The following is an 18,517-nucleotide window of genomic DNA, read 5'->3' on the forward strand; positions in this document are numbered from 1 at the left end:
AGGGAGGACATAGCCCTCACAAACCGCCGGCAAGTCAATGCCGGCGTAGTGAGAGCACACCACCACCAGGGCTTTCTTCACCCCGGCATGGAGCGCCTCCCTCATCCTTTCCCCGGCCCGGGAGTAGAGGGCTTCGACCCGACTCCGCAGTGACGACCCCGACGCCGTCACCCTGAGCCCCTCACACGCCGAGGTGACCACGGCTTCAAGGGCCGAACGGTCCGAAACCTCGGTATCAAGGGACCTCTGCAGGGCCTCGGCAGCAGAAGTCGCCTCGACCACCTTCCTCTCTGACTCTGTTGAAAGGAAGAACAAGAAAAATGAGAAGTCAGGAAGGCTAACCCGAAAGTACAAAGGAGGCCAAGGTAAAAGGCGCAAGTCTTACCCTCGGCCCGCTTCGCGTGCTCCGCCGAGCTCCGATGCCAGCGGGCCACCTGGCTCTAGGCAGCAGCAAGGTCGGCCTGAGTCTGGTTCAGGGCAAGGCCCTTTTCGGCGAGCAAAGCCTCAAGACGAGCGACCTCGCCCTTATACCTCTCAGCCGCCGCCTTCTGCACCTCAGATTCCAGGGTAAGGACCCCAACCCTCTCCTCCAGGGGGCAACCTTGTCCCGGGCCTCCTGAGCCTCGGTTGCCAGCACCGAGCACTTCTGACGAAGCTCGGCGGAGATCTCGCATTCCTTCGCGAGCTCCCCCTCAGCCGCCTCCCTAGTAGCCCTCTCGTTCTCACAGATCGCCCAGGCATCCCTTTCCCTGCGGAGAAAAACAGACTTCTCTAGGGATGTAGTCTTGAGCGCCTATAATCAAAGCACAGGGAGTCAGCATTGCAAAGCAGAGCAAAAATACTTTACAACTTGGGAAGAAGCCTTACCTGGGCCAAGTTATACATGTCTCGGCTCACCAGCTGAGAAGCTCGGTTGATGGCCTCGACGCTGGCACGCCCGCACGCGTCCAGACGTTACCAGAGGTAATCCTCCGACGGGTCGTCCAGGACAAATCTGGCCCCTCCCTCTGCGTCGTCGAGGTTGGTCCAGAATACGGGGCTCTTGCCCCATCGAGCATCGACCTCCCCTCCCGCCGTGGGAGCCTCAGGCACCGTGTTGGACGCCACAATGGCTCGCCCTTCCTCAGCCTGCGCGGGCCGAACCACGCCTCCCAGATCGACATCCTCCGGAGGAGGCGTAGCCCCGGGGGCAAGGGCCATCACCTCCGGCCCTTGGGGCCACGGCGCCCCTGTCTTCTGCCCCTCTCCTTCCCGGCGGCTCCCCCCCTCCGCGTGGCTCAGGGGTGGAGGCGATATGGGCCTAGCCGACCCAGGAGTTGACTGCGCCCCCCTCTTCACGGCCTTCAGGGGGGCCAGCGCCACCGGTGCCGCTTTTTGCTTCCGGCTGAAGGAGCAACACAAATCAGAGGAAAGAGAAAAACAAAAAAATCAACAGAAGGATCAGAAATCCCATACGTACCTCGCTCGGGGGGCAGCCTTCTTCTCAGAGTTTGGAGCTCCTTGAGGGCCTCCCGAAGCGCCAGGGGCCGTCGGCCGGACCTCCGTCTCGCCAGCGGATGGCGCAGGGGCCTCAGTGATGGTCTCGGCCTGTGTTGCCTCCACCGAGCCGCTGGCCTCCGTCCCGGACGCTGAGCGGGACTCGGATAGGCCCTCCGGCGCTACCGGTTGTAGGGGCACCTCGGAACCGCCCCCCGACGCCTTCTCCTCCTGGGGACCCACGGGGACTGACCCCTCCCGAGGGGCGCTGTCCTCGTCATCCACAATAATGTGGGGGACGACCTGTCCGCCCCCCGGCGCCTGGGACCCCTCGGGGGCCTCCGACCCCCCTCAGACCTTCGACCCCTCTGGGATCTCAATCCCCCTGCCAGCAGGGGGGATTATGTCGTCCTCCTCCGCTAGCTCGTCAAGCCTGTCGACGTTGTCTCCCCCTCCTTCTCGGCTTCACGGTGGTTCTTGGCGGAGATCTCCCGCCTTTGCGCTTTTCGCGCCGCCTTGGCCTTCTTGTCCTCCTTGGACTTCTTCTGTTCCTCATTCTGGGCCCGATTCTTGGCCTGGATTTCCTTGTCCTCTGGGACAGGGGGCAGGGAATCCCTGACGACCCCCATCCTCTGCAAATGACCAAGCGGTCAAGAAAAAGGCAGGAAGAATAAGGGAACAGGCGCAAAAAATTCAACATCTTACCAGAGAAATGTAGCCCTTTTCAGGGCGCATCGGCACCACCCGGGAGTTCTTCATATCCGGGTGTGTTGTCTTCTCGACTCGGGCGGCGATGTCCGATGCCGATATCGGCTCGGCCAACATCTTCGTCCCGGCCCAGGGGACGTCCCGGGTCATCTCGAACATGAATGCCCGCCGCTGCGCCAGCGGAAGCAGACTCCTCTTGTGGAACGCCGTCGCCACCGTGGCCGCGGTGACTTCGGCGCCGCGCAGCTTCGCGAGCCTCGCAAGAAGCGGGGCAAGCCTCTTCTGCTCCTCCAAAGGAGCACCCCACACCCACTTTTGGGGGGACCCCGTCACCATCTTCCCGGTGTATGCCGGGAGCAGCCCACCATCGTTTCGGAGGTAGAACCACCCGTTCTACCACCCCTGGTTCGACGAGGGCATCGCGCTCCAGATATACTGGGAAGACCGCTGCTGGCGGAGCTGCAGCGTGCAACCGCCGACTCGTAGGGGGAACTTCTCCCATCCCACGTAACGGGCAGACATCTCCGCCTTGAAAAGGTAGAGCCAGAGGTTCCAATGGGGAGGAACCCCCAGGAACCCCTCGCAGACCGTTGCGAAGACGGCGGCCTGCATCACCGAGTTAGGATTGTGGTTATGCAGCTCCACCTCGTAATGGTGAAGGATCGCCCGGATCAGTCGACCGGCCGGAGTTCCGAACCCCCGGTCTAAGAACGACAGGAAGCAAACCACATAGCCCGGGGGCGGGTTTGGCTCCCTGTCGTTCGCCGAAGGGACGATCCACTCCGGCAGCTCGACGTCTCTGAGAGGACGAAGAATCCCGGCCTTCACACGCGCATCCAACGCAGACTTCGTCACGTTGTAGGGCGGCCATGCCTCAACGCCGGCCATGGCGTTGGATAAAGCAGGGACGTTTGCGCGGTCGAAGTGGAGAAGATGAGGGCAGGAGAAAGGGCAGGAGGTGAGAGCTTCTTTTCGCAGGAGCGGGAGGAAAGAAACCGAGTCCCCTGCGGCGGCTTTTATAGAGGAAGTACGCCACGGCCGCGTCGCCAGCAGAAGACCAAGAGGGCGGAAAGGGCAACCGTCGCCCACTCCCCACCAGGTGAAAAATTCGAAGCGCCAACTCCCTCCGATTCTCACGCCCGCCTTACGCGCGCATTAATTTCGCAGGCGAAACGTCCCATCCGGTCAGGGCACGACGTCACGGCCGCTTCGAGTCCCCACGCGCCGCGCCTCAAAAGGAGCGCCCCGAAAAGTTATATCAGACGGTTCCTTCCAAAGCAAGCGGCGCTCGACCCCCCGCTGACCTAGGTCACAGGGCGGCCCGGGTCGGGCGCCGACTCCCTCTCGCCCGACCCCATACTAACCCTGAGCCAAAACCGCAAGATGGTTCCCGTCGGGCGCAGGTTCTGTCTCGCCCGACCCCGATACTACAGACAAATCTGAAAAAGCCTCTACGAGGCTAAAATCCTCAGGCCATGGCCACCTACGTTCCAGAGGTCGCGAGACTGGCCTACAAAACAGGTTCGAACAGTCGCCTCAGGATGCCCGAGCTAGGGATGATTGAAGACGAGCACAATAGAGGCCAAGGTCCAAGCCCCATAAGGGCCCGGCGTGTCTTTACCAGTCATATCCGAGACCCACGCAGGTGTCACATGAGTGGGATCCCATCGAGGGAGGCACCGAGCCCTCGGAACCTAACGAACGGTTCCGACATCCACCGTGACTGCCCTCGGGTATTTTTGAGATGTGCCCATAAGGCCACTAGCCGACCCCTATCGAATGGGACTCGGACATCCAGTTGGATCTACCCGCTTGCAGCTTCCGGGAAACGACGATACTCGCCCATCGAGGGTAGTGCGGCGTGACCCACCCCTCCTCCGAACGAAAGGATGAATGAGGGACGTAATTAGTAAAGACGAGAAAGAACCTGATCGACCCTTATGGGGAAAGGGCTCGGGGGCTTCCTTGCACCAGAGGAACAGGCTCTACGTGTAGAGAGCACGCAACCTATCCCTCAAAAACTCCCGACCGTATCACTCAGGGGTAAAAAGCCTTTGAAGGAATAACACCATTCCTCCAAAAGGCTCGGGGGCTACACCCGGCGGGTGCGCTCGCGTGCACCCTCCGAAGGAAAATTTAAAAGTTCCCGATCAACAATGGTCCCTTTAAAGAAAACCTTTTGAAGAGGTGATCTCACCCCTTCAAAGGCTCAGGGGCTACTGTTGGGTACCATAAAAAGGGATACCCAGATCAGAGCGATAAAAAACCCAAAAGACAGAGCAAGTCATCCACAATCGACAGGGCACGGGCCCCAGATCATCTACTCCTCCAATCTCGAGCCCAAAACCCGGCACGCCCAACCCCCCAGGGCTCGGACGCAAACACCGTCTCGCCCGACCCCTACGGGCCTCGGGCGTAAGTTTCGCCACGCCCGACCCCCGGAGGCTCGGACGCAGACGCCGCCTCGCCTGATCCCCTCGGCCTCGGGCGTAAGTTTCGTCTCGCCCGACCCCCCCCCCAGGGCTCGGGCGCCAAACGACGCCCCACCAGATCGAGGCAAAGCTTCCGACGCACAACGCCCGTACCGTCGACATGACAGGCGCAGTGACCCCCATATCACAGCAGGGCATGGTGGCGACTATTCCAACCACCCTGGCCACTGTGGCCTTACCTCTTTCACTATGCAACCTTACCTCTTTCACTGTGGTGTACTGCCTCACAGTAAAAGAGGAATGGGGAAGGTTAATCAGTGTCACTATTTGCTGTCTTCTCCCACTGTTAACAGGACAAGCAGCAGCGTCATCGATCCGACCCCCACGACTCCCACAGGGCTCGGTAACCCTCCACAGGAGCAGCCATGCTGTCAGCCATGCTTCAAGGACGGGATGGACAAGCTCCTACAGGGTCGGGACTGTTGCTCTTCCACTCGGCAGAGGGAAATCTACTCATGTAAATCCCTGTCTCCCCTTGAGGCTATAAAAGGGGAGCCAGGGCTAACAACTAAGTTCAGGTTGACAAGGTTCATACACACACACGATCAACACACTCACTCCCAGAGTAGCCACCAGTGCTCTGTCCACCACAAAGCCGAGACTTGGGACTTAACCCTCTCTCGCAACCTGCTTGTATACCCCTACTACAAGCACCTTTGGGTGCAAGGCAATACAGACCTTCGATCTCACTGGACGTAGGGCATTCTCGGCCCGAACCAGTATAAATTCTCTGTGTTCCACTTGCATCACCATCCAGGCTTAGGTAGTCACGCATATTTTCACTCGTTTGTGTCTAGACCACGAGTCTAGACGCCGACATATAGCAAAGCCCTTTTCAATAAGTTTTTAGTAGATCAAGTCCTTAGCGTTAGGATCTCTCTATGCCAAATTTTTAGTATTAGAGATTTATCTCCTCGTCCTCTTCGGCAATGCACGGGGGCAGGGTGAAATCATTTTCTCTATGGCAGTGTTGTTCAAGGTGAGGGCAACAACTTTGGCGTCAACTACTTTCATCGGCACAACGACATAGAGACTTTTCTTTCAGGATGGTAACATCGAGGCAGAGATGATGTCACCGCCATAAAATAATTTTCTCTATTTTGTTGTGATTAGATCTGACCATGATGAAGAACTAGGGAGAATAAATTTTAGATCAATCGTCATTCGTCAGGCATTTGTTCTCAGACCATTCGCCGAGCATTTGCTCGCGCGGTACTCTATACGAAGCGTTATACATGTTGAGATCTGGAACTATTCATAACGTGAGTATAGTTTAGATAAAAAACAGTTTATGAGTACTTGTAATGTGTTGATATACTCAAATTTTATCTAATACAATTCTTATTTCATCTAAAAAAACTATTTGTTTATGTATTTTGCTTCTCAATTCATATGGATAAAAAGTTACTACTTTTCAATACTTTTAGTTTTAAATTTATCTCTGCACTAATATAGTTGACACGTGCTCAATCAAAATCATTTAATGATTGGAACCAAATAATGCTTATTTTGTTGTTTATTAGCATGTCATGATCGACCGAGAGGCATTTTTTTTTGAGGAAACAGTGGGGTAAAAGCCCCACCTTTCTTTTTCTTTTTTCTATTTATTCAAACAAAAGGTAGAAGCCAGTACAAGAGCAGTAGCACGAGCTGTGCTGAGGCATTCGAAACCAAGAAATTAAGATATATCATGTTAAAGATTATACTCTCTCTATATATCTCTAAAGGAACTTATTTTGGATATCGACGCGATCACGAAAACAACTTTGATCACTACTTTTCTATATATTATACAACTAAAAAAATATGAAACGTCAATGAAACATGTGGTCCATTTCTATCCGTAAAAATAGTCTCGCAAGAGAAAAAAAATCGTTTTTTTTACAACCGAGAAAAAAAAATGTTGTCAGTCACACACTCACACACGTGCATCAAAGCAATCTACGATCAGGCGTCTACCCGACACCTCTATACCTCTGTTTTTTCTATCCAAAATACATATATGTTGCCCGTCTAGAAATAACACGAGGATAGAAAATGAATTAACTTGTCAAGGAAACAACTTTTTGTATGGAAGGAGCGAGCGAATGAAACGCTAGTTTACCATGCTATGAGACCAGGAAATTAAATACAAGAATGCCATTGGACCTGATTAGGAATAACACACTCAATGCATGAGCTGCAAGCATAGACATCCATCCACAGTGAATTAGAGCAACTCCAACAGATATGCTATCCATGTTATGTAGCCTATTTTTACATTTTTAAAGTGAAAATTAAAGTCCAACAGGTGTGCTATCTGGTTTGCTAAAATAGCAACTTTGCTATTCCTAAACTTTCGCTTGTCATATATAGCATATCGTCCTCACTAGCTATCCTATACAAAGGCTATTGTGGAACTCTATGCTTTGAGTGAGTTTTTTATTTTACACAATGGCTAAATCTTGTAGTATAGAATATAATTTTACCTAGTCTCTTGGAGATGCTCTTACTCACTCCATCCTAGAATACAATGCATTGTTGTTATTTTTAAACAAAATAAGAGAGAGAAAATAGACACATGTACCCCTCACTTAACTTTCTAATAATTTATTAAAATCTGATCCTATTCCACATGATTAAAGGGTGCAATCTAAGTTTCTTTATAAACAAGTTATGGTAAGCACTCAGTAACTTCCATCTCTCGTATTTTTATTTAAGTAAACATTATCTTTTTTTTCTAAATGCATTATATTTGGAAACACCTCTCAAATGTCAGAATGTACAGTATTCCAAACGGAGGGAGTAAGTCATTCCAACATCATATGTGAAAGGTCCTATATGGCTAGAGGGGGGATGAATATCCTATTTTAATAATTCTACAAACTCACTAGAGCAAGTGGTTAGTAAATAACAAAGCGAAGCTTTTTGCTCTAGCTCTAAAAGGGTGTTTGCAAGCCACCTACCCAACAATTTTAGTTGCTACAATCACTAAGCACACAAGAACTAAGTCTCTACAAGTTACACTAGTGAACTATGCTACACAAGGCAAACTAAGCAACTAAACTAATTACACTAGTTTGCGGTAAGTAAAGATAGGATGAGATATTTATACCGCCGTGTAGGGGATGAACCAATCACCAATATAAACAATCAAGCACCGGGAGAATGTCAATCAAACACAATTGAAACACCAATTTTTCTCCCAAAGTTCACGTGCTTGCCGGCACGCTACGTCCCCGTTGTGTCGACCAACACTTGGTGGTTCGGTGGCTAAGAGGTGTAGCACGAACCTCGTCCTCACTAGGACACTACAAGAACCGACCCACAAGTGAGGTAACTCGATGACACGAGCAATCCAATAGAGTTACCTTTCGGCTCTCCGTCGGGGAAGGTACAAGACCCCTCACAATCACGGGAGATGGCCACGAACAATCACCAACTCGTGCCAATGCTCCTCCGTTGCTCCAAGCCATCTAGGTGGCGGCAACCACCAAGAGTAACAAGAAAACCATAGCTAGAACGATCCCCAAGTGCCACTAGATGCAATCACTCAAGCAAATGCACTTAGAATCACTCCCAATCTCACAAAGATGAATAATCTATGAAGGAGATGAGTGGGAGGTGTTTGCTTAGGCTCACAAGGATGTCAAGTATGTTAGAATACCAAGAGTATGAGCCCTAAGCCGACCAACAACTATTTATAAGCCCCTCAAACAAATAGAGCCGTTGGCTCTTTCACTGGGCAAAACTCGGGGTCACCGGACGCTCTTCAGGGGGCACCGAACGCTCAAACCCCTGCGTCCGGTGCTCCAGAAACGACCTCACCAGACTCGGAGCATCGGACACGTTCGGTGCTTACCGGACTCATGCGCAGAGAGGGTTGCAAATCGCTTGCACACCGGACTCACACCACCGGACACACCCTGAGCGTCCGGTGCTCTTAGTCAGAAAACCCCCTACTGAAGACAGGCCACACCGGACACATGAACAGGGAACACCCTGCGTCCGGTGCAGTGCGTTCGGTGCTCAAAAGGTGCCGAATCCCACCTCGCAGGCTCGGCGAGAGGGAGAGAGGAACCCAAACCCCTCTCTACCCTTTAACCTCAACCTCCTTCTCAAAGTGTGCTAACACCACCAAGAGTGTACCAACAAGTGCACGTGTGTTAGCATTTTCACAATCATTTTCTTCAAAGGAGTTAAGTTAGCTCACTAGGTTCTAAATGCATGCACATGAACAATGACACCTAGTGGCACTTGATAACCGCTTAGCCAAAGAATTCCCCTCTTTATAGTACGATTATCTATCCTAAATGTGATCAAACCCTCTATGGTGTCTTGATCACCAAAACCAAAACCCTAAGCAATACCTTTGCCTTGATCTCCATAGGGTTTTGTTTTTCTCTTTCTTCTTTCCAAGTTGAGCACTTGATCATCTTGTGGTCATCACCATCATCACCATGATCATCACTTGCTCCATCACTTGGCATGTACCAACCTCATTAAGTCTACACACACTTAGTATAGAGGTTAGTACTAGGGTTTCATCAATTATCCAAAACCAAACTAGGGCTTTCAATATCATGCACAGAATTGAAACTATTATTCAATCCAGGATGAAGGACAAAGATCATGAACATCCATAGTGAATTATGTCATTCCAACATCATATCATGCACGAAATTGAAACCATTATCCAATACAAGACCAAGGACAAAGACCATAAGATGTTGGCTAACATGATTATATTTAATTGTATCATCGTTGAGGTTCATTATATATTGGGAACCCCACTATCATGTTCAAGGCCCAATTACATATAGCCTAAGGTCTCATAGAATAATATTTGGGTCCATTTGTAGCCTTTGGTGACATTTGTAAATACAAACCCCACCGAATCCATTTGCAGCCCTTAATGATATTTTTGTAAATATCAGCCCTGCCATGTGAAATAAAGAGAACATTTTCTCCACCTCTCCTATAAAACAGGAGAGGAGGAGGGGGCTGATCACTCTGCTTCAGCTCTCTTCCTTGCTCTCTCCTTCACTCTCTCACCCTTTGCTCTTGCATGTTTGGTGGCAACACCAACAATTCGTCCATGATCTATAGAAAGGCAACTCTCTCAACCGATCCAACCACATGAAATTTATTTGTACTATTGGTTTGATAAAAAATTTTGTCCCTGCTATAAGACTCTAGATCAACCACATGTTTTAACAAAGTTGATGAACTGAGAAAGGATCTATGAAACATTTGGTTTAAATAGAGAGAAAAAATATCTGTGTGCATCACAAATCATGGTCATCACTGGTATAGTAGAAAAAGAAGGCGAGGGCTCTAATCATTTGAGACGATGAAAATTAATCCACCTCCTAAAGGTATCATATGCATACATGTATGAGAAACTAACACATGTTACGGGGAACTAAGAGGATTAATAATTAACCAAAGTAAATTAGGTACAATTCTTTGACTAGAATGGAGTCATATCATCCGGGTGAATCCAAGATACGATGGACAAGGTGGAAGGCAGCAGCCCACCAAGGCACCAAAACCCAAAATAAATTCTTTTCTTTTTCTGCTCGAGCTCAATGGTGATTTGTTCCTTCTACTATTTTGCTTGAATGATTGATTTTATCTCTACTCCCCATGCATGGTGGAGGCAGACATGGCATACTCGAGAGCTTAGTGGTGGCTCGAGAGACCACCTGCCCCCATTCTTTTAGCCGCATCTTCATCATCTCTAACCAGTCGCCTACATTTGAATGGGTCAGAGATAGAAACTATAATCACATCGCATGTCGTGAAGTTACTAAGAGCTAAATATTCCATTGCATTCAGATCGATATATCAAGAGGTTTCATTGGCTACAATAGAGTCTCTCATCACGTGGCACACGGGAAAAAAGTAATGTACTACCGGATTAGATACGACCACAAGAGGCTGCTAAGAGAAGACTCCTTGAACGACACCACAAACATGGCGCCACACAAGGACGCTAACCCCTCAATTGTTATAGAAAACATGCAATTTTTGACTTATCTACAATATATCATGCAATTTTTCTGATCTTGAATTTGACTTGCTTCAAACATATCATGCAATTTTTTGTTGCTCCTGTTGCAACGCATGGGCAACTATCTAGTTGCTATGAAATGTCTATAAAATATAGTCAATATATACTTTTATAAAATAGATGAATCCACTTACATCATCACTTTTATATTTTCAAACTCATCCAAAAAGAGTTTATTTGTAGTTAAAGTTTAAAATGTTTGACTTAAGACAACCTCAAAACAACTTCCTTTAGGAACATGGAGTAATTTTCCATATTTTAAATTCTAAATCTTATATAGATATTAATTATTATATTTTTTGTTGGTTGTTTATTTAGATGTTTAAATATTCAATACAGGTAGATATCATAATATTACTTTATCTTTACTTTTATTCTGGATTAACTATTTACTATTTCTATTTTTATGGACTCTTCATTTAGTTATTTTGGTTCCTAATCCATATCAAATTTGAAATAAGCTTGTCCTTAATTCTATCTCCAATTTTAGCTACTAATTTGATTATGTACATAGATTACCAATTTAGATATTTTACTTTTCAATCAAACAAAAATATAAACTTTATTTTCATTGTTACTAATACAAATTTAGATATTTATTGTATACTTAACATGGGATCTTTATCTACATATTATTATCCTCAATTACTCAATTAGTATGGTAATGAAATCAATAATTTTATTTATCTTTAATTCTAGATTTTGTTAAATTAATTGTATATGTTTCATACTCTTTGCTTAAATATAGACCGTTAGGTTATCAATAAAATTAATGGTACACTTTCTTTTATTTTTTATTAACCCAGTCTCTTATACCCTCCTGGTGGACATGATGGCGTTTCTAATAACACTGCTATAATAAAGACGATGGATTGTTTGATTGAAATTAACTTTGTACAGGTGCAAAACATTATACACCATTGACAAATAATGCATTTTTTGTGGAATTAATTCGTTTTAAAAAAACATGTAATCCCGGTGGTGAGTAGCGGGCTACAATTTGAAACGAACACAAGATGGCCGTACAAAACCCTAGGTTGAAAGACGTCCAGGCTTCGGTGATTGAGTGCAGGGAGTGAGAAATTGGCCCCAAACCGTCCCTCTATCAGTTTTTATTTTTTTAAAAAAAAATTAATAGTCTAACAGAGTGACAGTTTTTGCTAATATGCACCTTGAAAATTTATTGGGTTTAGATAAGAAAAAAAATTATAAGGGGAACAAAATTTATAACTTATAAGGGAAACATAATTTGTATACACTAGAAACAAATCATGTCATTCTAGTGATAATTAGCTTTTTTAGGGGAACTCTAGTGATAATTAGCTGGATTCTATTCACAAGAAACAAAACAATGATGATTGAAAAGGCCCAAGCTTCATCATTAATTAGGTGCAGGGAGCGACAAATTGGCCCAAAAAATAGCTCATCTACTCTGCAGGCCGGCAGGGTTGCGATTATTCTTACCGGCATTTCTGGGCCTAGTTGTGACCTATTGGGCCATGGAATGCCTGATCGCCCGCGAGTGACCCTCGCCATGTCGCCGTAACTTTTGCGGCGGCGCCGCCGCTGCTCCAGCCTCGGCTCAACGCTGCTGCCGCCGCCGCTTGTTGTGCTCGACGCCTTACTGGAAAACGAAATTCTGGAGTGGTAATAGCCAGCGGATGGAAATCATCCTGGTTAGTTCATCTTCATCATCATATAGTGAGCAGTTCCCTGATCCTCGCCTTGTGTTATATATGATCCAATCCAACGGAGGACGAACAGGTTTTGCAATTCTCTCCGTCGCTTCACCATAGTTGAGGTCAGCATTTCAGTTACTATTTGCCATTCTTACAGATGTAAGAATTTGTTATATGCATCAATCATGTATAGAAGGCCCTTGCGCATAAGCCGCTAGGATGATCAATGCAGAGGCCCTATGACTTGCTGTACCAGCTTTCAGCTGGCATGCCATAGAGATTCTCGTTTCATTTCCAAAATCGGAGTTCACAAGTCGTTAATTTTTCTTTTAAGGCGAAACGGGATCAGTCAAGCCCCTACTGAATATTTATTACAAGTTTTACAGTGGTTAGGAAAAAAGATAGAGGCGGCAGAGTAAATAAAAACCCAAATGAAGAAAACAAATCATCGTCTAATGGAGTCTAGTGCAAATTAATTCATGTATAAAAACTGCTTGGCCACGCTTAACAGTGGGTTGCTGCTGCTTGAAGATGAACTTATTTCTGTTGTTCCAAAGTGCTCCAACACATTAATGTATTATTAAACACGTTTTTCGTTAAGGATTAAGGAGAAAGCAGAGCTTGAGTACAAACACACAAAAACCAAAACGGCAAAGAGCTTAATTCATATTTTATTTCTCCTTTGCAAAACCAAGGAGGGCAAGCCAAAGCTGCAAGACCAAATAACTGTGAACAGCCACTCGAGTTATAGCATAATCAGCCATTGAGCTGGATATTTTTTTATCCATTATCTAAAAAAATTGAGACTGTATCTCGTTGTTTCTAGACACTGAACAAAGCAGTGACAATGGCGTTTACTAGTACAATGATGAGAACTACGATTTTCTTCTTCTCTTTTTCTTTATTTATACTCCAGCTGTACTTCTGAAATAAAAACTCGTCTAAAGACCAGGCCGTGATTTTATATTTCCTTTCAAAGCAGTCATACAACAACAAAACAAACTAAATATGATGCAATGTCAAAGCCTTGCATGCAACTTGATGCAATAATACTCGATTCCTTTCATTCTGTGAGACCAAATGGAACGAATGGAAGAACATGGCCAGTTTATTGCGAGCCTGTACTTGTGTTTGACAAGGACATTTCTTCTCAGCTGAGCTCTTTTTATATATAGTTATATACATATAAGCGCGTTGGCATTACATATTGGATTATTTATTAATAGATGTACCCGCTTACAATTAATTATTACCTTTGTAGGTGCTAGGATCTGATTCAAAAATGTTGGAATCAAATTATCACATTCTTAGACAAAATTGCTTTATTTTACATGATATGCTATATTTCCGACCAGTGCATACCGCAAAAAGCAACTGAATCCCTAGGTAAATTGTACTCCCTTCGTAAAAAAATACAATTCTTATTTTCTGGAAAGTCAAATAATTTAAAGTTTAACCAAATTTATATGAAAACTACTATCATTTATGATGCCAAATTAATATTAAAAGATTAGTTATACAATATATTTTTATAATAAACTTGTCTGGAGATATAAATATTGACACGGTTTTCTATAAATTTAGTCAAGTTAAAGAAAATTGACATCTCCTAAACCTAGAATTGTATTCTTTTTTAGACAAAGGAAGAGTAGTATTCACATTATGTTCGTGTACCCTAGGCCTTTGTCGATTTGCTGCACAGTTATCTAGATTTTGATAAATTAGTCATGGAGTTGTGTGCCTTAACATGAAAGCCAATTGTATCCACCTTATCAAGAAGAAGAATTTGTGTTGTACCAATTCAACTCATATTGCAAACAGTTCTTATAAATTTGATTGGTTCAAACAACATTGAATTTTGAAGAACATTATTGTAGCCAGCTACGTTACACGAGTACGGGTACGAGTATCGGATACAATACGTATCGGATACGTGGATACACACTTTCTCAAAAGAAAATCCACTAAAATGGTGTATCCGAGTATCCGTATCCGCGTATCCGACGAGTATCGGATACGGATACGTCAATCCCCTTGGAGTATCCGTGTAACATAGGTAGCCAGACACTTTTAGCTTCAACGTCCAATTGAAACTGGGCTCTAAATATGATCCCTTTTAGCTAGTGGCATGACATATGTCACAATGGTTTTTTGCTGCATCATGTGCAAAACTTACATTTGGAACTGCGCCATTATGAGTTACCTTGTTAATTTCTTGGAGCAAGTTAGACTTTTTTTTTCTCTTGTGATTGTGACTGTAGTCTACTTTTTTTTTTAAGGAATGACATATTTACAGTAGTCTACTTAGTCTGCTAATGAGCAACTTGACTGATTCATATACAAATTAAACAGGCTGCCATAACTTGTATCCCTGCATCTTAACTGATTAGCAATACATTGTTCATTCATGTGAGTGTGATCATGCTAGCTTGCTCTAGTACTCTGCAACTGCAAGAGCGTTCCTTACAAGTAATGTGCTCTATCTCTGGCCTATCGTCTATACAGCTAGAACAATGCATCACCGTCGAATAATTGTAAGTGGATGATTCTCCGCATTGCCTTCCTCTAATCTACACTCGTACATGTGACCAACCATATGACAGCGATTTAATACTAGTTCGTACACGCTACATGTTTTAGGTATTTAGAGCAATGCAAGATATATTTGCTGAATTAGTTAGTGTGAACATGTTTGGAATGACGGTGTGCCATGCCTCGTGCTCCCGTAGTCGTACCCACATCGACTAACTAATTGCCCATTTTCAGCTGTCCTTACTCTGTGTTTGGAACTATGCAAAGTCCATATGAAAATGCATGATTTGTGATGGTTGCCATGGGTTGGAGTATTATAGAAGAATAATTTGTCAAATTTGGTTATGGTTTTCCTCTTTGAGCCTTTGACGTGATCTCTTTTCTATTAAATTTTTGTTTTTCTTAAGGACGCAGCTAAAGCACGACCGACTATGCTATTAGCATGTGAAACACACACTTTCACCTTCTTTCTCCTTCGGACCTTTCCTTGCGCTATTGCTGGTCTTCCTCCTCGCCTTCGGCCCGTCTTCTCGTTCTCGCCCCTGCCCCCGCCTTCCTCGACCACCGCCCCCGGCCAGCGACTCCCTCGACGCCTGCCTCCCGCCCCCACCCCTCAACCCTGCCCTCCTAGCTCCTTGTCCTCGCCTTCGCCGCTGCTCACTACTCACGGTGACCTCCTTCTTCCCTCTATTCCTCTCCTACTGCTGTCATAGCCATGGGCACCCCGCCATGATATGGCCCAACCACCAACTATGTTGCTGAAACCTTAATCGCCGTCCCCACCATCTAGCGTGCCTGCCTCTGCCAAGCTCCTTCTAAGCCCGCCAAAGTTAGGGAAGAAGAGAGGGAGAAGTACATTGTCTTCTAAATCTGTCGGAACCCTAACTTTTAGATGCTTGAACGCGGGAGGACACACCTCGTCGGCGCTGGTGGCCTAGGAGCGTCGGTGGCTACTAGAGGAGCAGAGAGAGAGTGCACATCTGAGAGGAGGAAGAAGACACATCGAAAGGTGTAACACTTGTATGAGAAAATACTTATGGGCGTGTAAAAGAAAAAAAATGTCACCCGATAACTACTCTTTACCTTAACATTTTCCCCCCTCACTTGTACAGCACTTGAATTCAATGATTTTTTTAAAGAAATTAAATTAAATGAGGTTTGGTTCGACCGATGGTCCAGCAAAAGCAAAGCTTCATCCATAGCTCTTTACAAATTAGTTTTTTTATTTCATTTTGAACAATCGAAAATTTAGTATATTTCAAAACATGAGCTCCATCGGCTTTGTGCGTACACGCAAGAGCAAACACGAGCTCTCCATCGGCCTCAACCTCAACGCGACACGATCGGGATTTCAGGCTCACGGGGCCTTATAAAATTTAGAATGCTTGACCTTGACCTCCACCGTCCACCTCCACCTCCACCACCTCTGTCCCGGGACTCCCCTCCCATGCCGACTCACTCACCTCACCTCCTTTGTCTCCCCTCCGACCTCCCGTTACTGCCTGACACGTTCTTGGCGCTTTCGCTTCTCTTCCTCCCATCCCATGCCGTTCAGTTAATTCCGTTGCCTTCTTGACAGTTTTTGTTTCTTGGAGCTTTTATCCTCTGCCACAAGCAGCTCCAGCGGCCAAGAACGCTCCCCGGCGTGACGCGGAGCTGGCAACCGTTGTGGATTTAATCTTCCCTGGGCGCGTCGAGCTCGGCGGCGCCGGGGAAGGCGGTGACGCCAGGTGGTGGGCCTGCACCGGCGGCGCCCAGGACCAGGAGATGACGACCGCGCGGCAGTGGTGGCGCCGCGCCGCCGCGGCCTTCAAGGACAGGAGGAGCCTGTACCTGACGCGCGTGGCGGCGCTGCGGCCACGGACGGCCGCCGCGGCGGCGGCGGCGCTGAGGAGCCCCGAGCTGGAGGCGGCGGTGATCCGCGCCACCAGCCACGACGAGCGGTCCGTGGACCAGGGCAGCGCGGCGCGTGTCCTGGCGCTGGCGCGCGCGTCGCCTCCCGCGCTCAAGCCGCTCATGTGGGCGCTGGCGCGCCGCGCCGGGCGGACCCGGTGCTGGGCCGTGGCGCTCAAGGCGCTCATGCTCGCGCACGGCCTGCTCCTGCGGTCCGACGTCGCGCCGCGCGCCGCGCGCCTCGGCCGCGTCCCCTTCGACCTCGCCGACTTCCGCGACCGCTCGTCGTCGCCGTCCAAGTCGTCGGGGTTCTCCGCCTTCGTGCGCGCCTACTTCCGCTTCCTCGACACCCGCTCCCTCTTCGCCGCCCAGGAGCTAGACGACGACGACGACGCCGGTGGCTCCGACGGCGAGGACGCGCGGCTGGACCGCGTGACCAAGCAGCAGCACCTGCTGGACCTGCTCATGCAAATCCGGCCGTACGGGGACGGCATGGAGAAAGGCCTCATCCTGGAGGCCATGGACTGCGTCGTCATCGAGATCTTCGAGGTCTACAGCCAGATATGCACGGGCATTGCCCGGTTCCTCGTCGCCGTCCTCGGCTCGGCACCGACGACGCCGCGGCAACGGCCGGGAGAGACGCTGGCGGCGGCGAGGCGGCGGAGGGGAGTGCAGGGGATGCGGGTGCTGAGGAAAGCCGCGGAGCAGAGCGCGCAGCTGTCGTCGTACTTCGACCTGTGCCGGGGACTGGGCGTGCTCAACGCCGCCGAGTTTCCGGCCGTGGAGCGCGTCCCGGACGATGACATCAGGGACCTCGAGAAGATCATCATGAGCCACGTCGTCGAAGAAAGCGGCAAGGAGGAGGAGGAGGAGGAGAAAGAAACGAAGGCGTTGGTGGTCGCCGTGGAGGAAACCCGACCGGCGTCGGAGACAGTGGTGACAAAAGAGTGGGTGGTGTTCGACGACGACGACGACGACAATGCCGCCGCCGGCGCCAGGCCGGGGCATTTCGGTGGTTACGTGAATCCGTTCGTGGCCGCGCCGTGGGACGCCGTAGCCGGTTGCAGAGACTTGTTGGTTTAGCGCGAGTTTGGTATGGTAGCAGAGATGGAAATTGGAATCCCGTCTGATGCGTGGGATTTGCAGCCAAAAATCACTCAAAATTTGTCGTCTATCGATTTAATTAACCTACTACTTTGCACCATGAGAACATTGAGTGAATCCTTGTAAATAGATATGTTGTACGGCACTCGGGAGATGAACGTGAATTGTGAATCATTCCCTAAGTTCCAGTTTTAGGTTTTTTTTTTGTGTTTTTTTGACAGGTTTGTTACTTACTCTTCAGTCACTTTTTTTTCTGAAAGAATCTTGAGTCACTTTTTGCTCAAATTTAGTTTCCCTAGAATGTTGATTGAGTCAAATAATTTACTAGATGCTAGATAGGCAATCAAGCTCTAGCTACTCACGCCTAAGCAATCATAGGTGATTATTGTGCATTTTCAATCGGTCAGAGTAATTCCTTGAAGACATATTTATGGCATGTTAAACTAAAAAGCCCTTAACATTATCGATGAAGCATGCACAATAGGATCATTTTTTTCATTTGTAAACCAACTTGGAAATCATTCTAAGTGAAAATCATACATAGATCAAATGTGTCAGTACTATACAAGACAGTGCTA

The 18,517-nt window shown here is 47.6% G+C and overlaps 1 protein-coding gene across 1 annotated transcript; it reads left to right on the forward strand.

Moving 5' to 3' along the window:
• LOC8083520 (putative clathrin assembly protein At1g25240) lies at window positions 16,187-18,121 on the forward strand. Its single transcript, XM_002444443.2, has one exon. The coding sequence runs from the start codon at window positions 16,710-16,712 to the stop codon at window positions 17,916-17,918; it is 1,209 nt and encodes a 402-aa protein (XP_002444488.1). The 5' UTR covers window positions 16,187-16,709; the 3' UTR covers window positions 17,919-18,121.

The sequence above is a fragment of the Sorghum bicolor genome, chromosome 7 (genome assembly GCF_000003195.3).
Source record: "Sorghum bicolor cultivar BTx623 chromosome 7, Sorghum_bicolor_NCBIv3, whole genome shotgun sequence".
Classification (NCBI taxonomy): domain Eukaryota; kingdom Viridiplantae; phylum Streptophyta; class Magnoliopsida; order Poales; family Poaceae; genus Sorghum; species Sorghum bicolor.

What these genes read in the sequence shown, in the direction of transcription:
- LOC8083520 (XM_002444443.2), top strand. Translation starts at nt 16,710, where the DNA reads ATGACGACCGCGCGGCAGTGGTGGCGCCGCGCCGCCGCGGCCTTCAAG.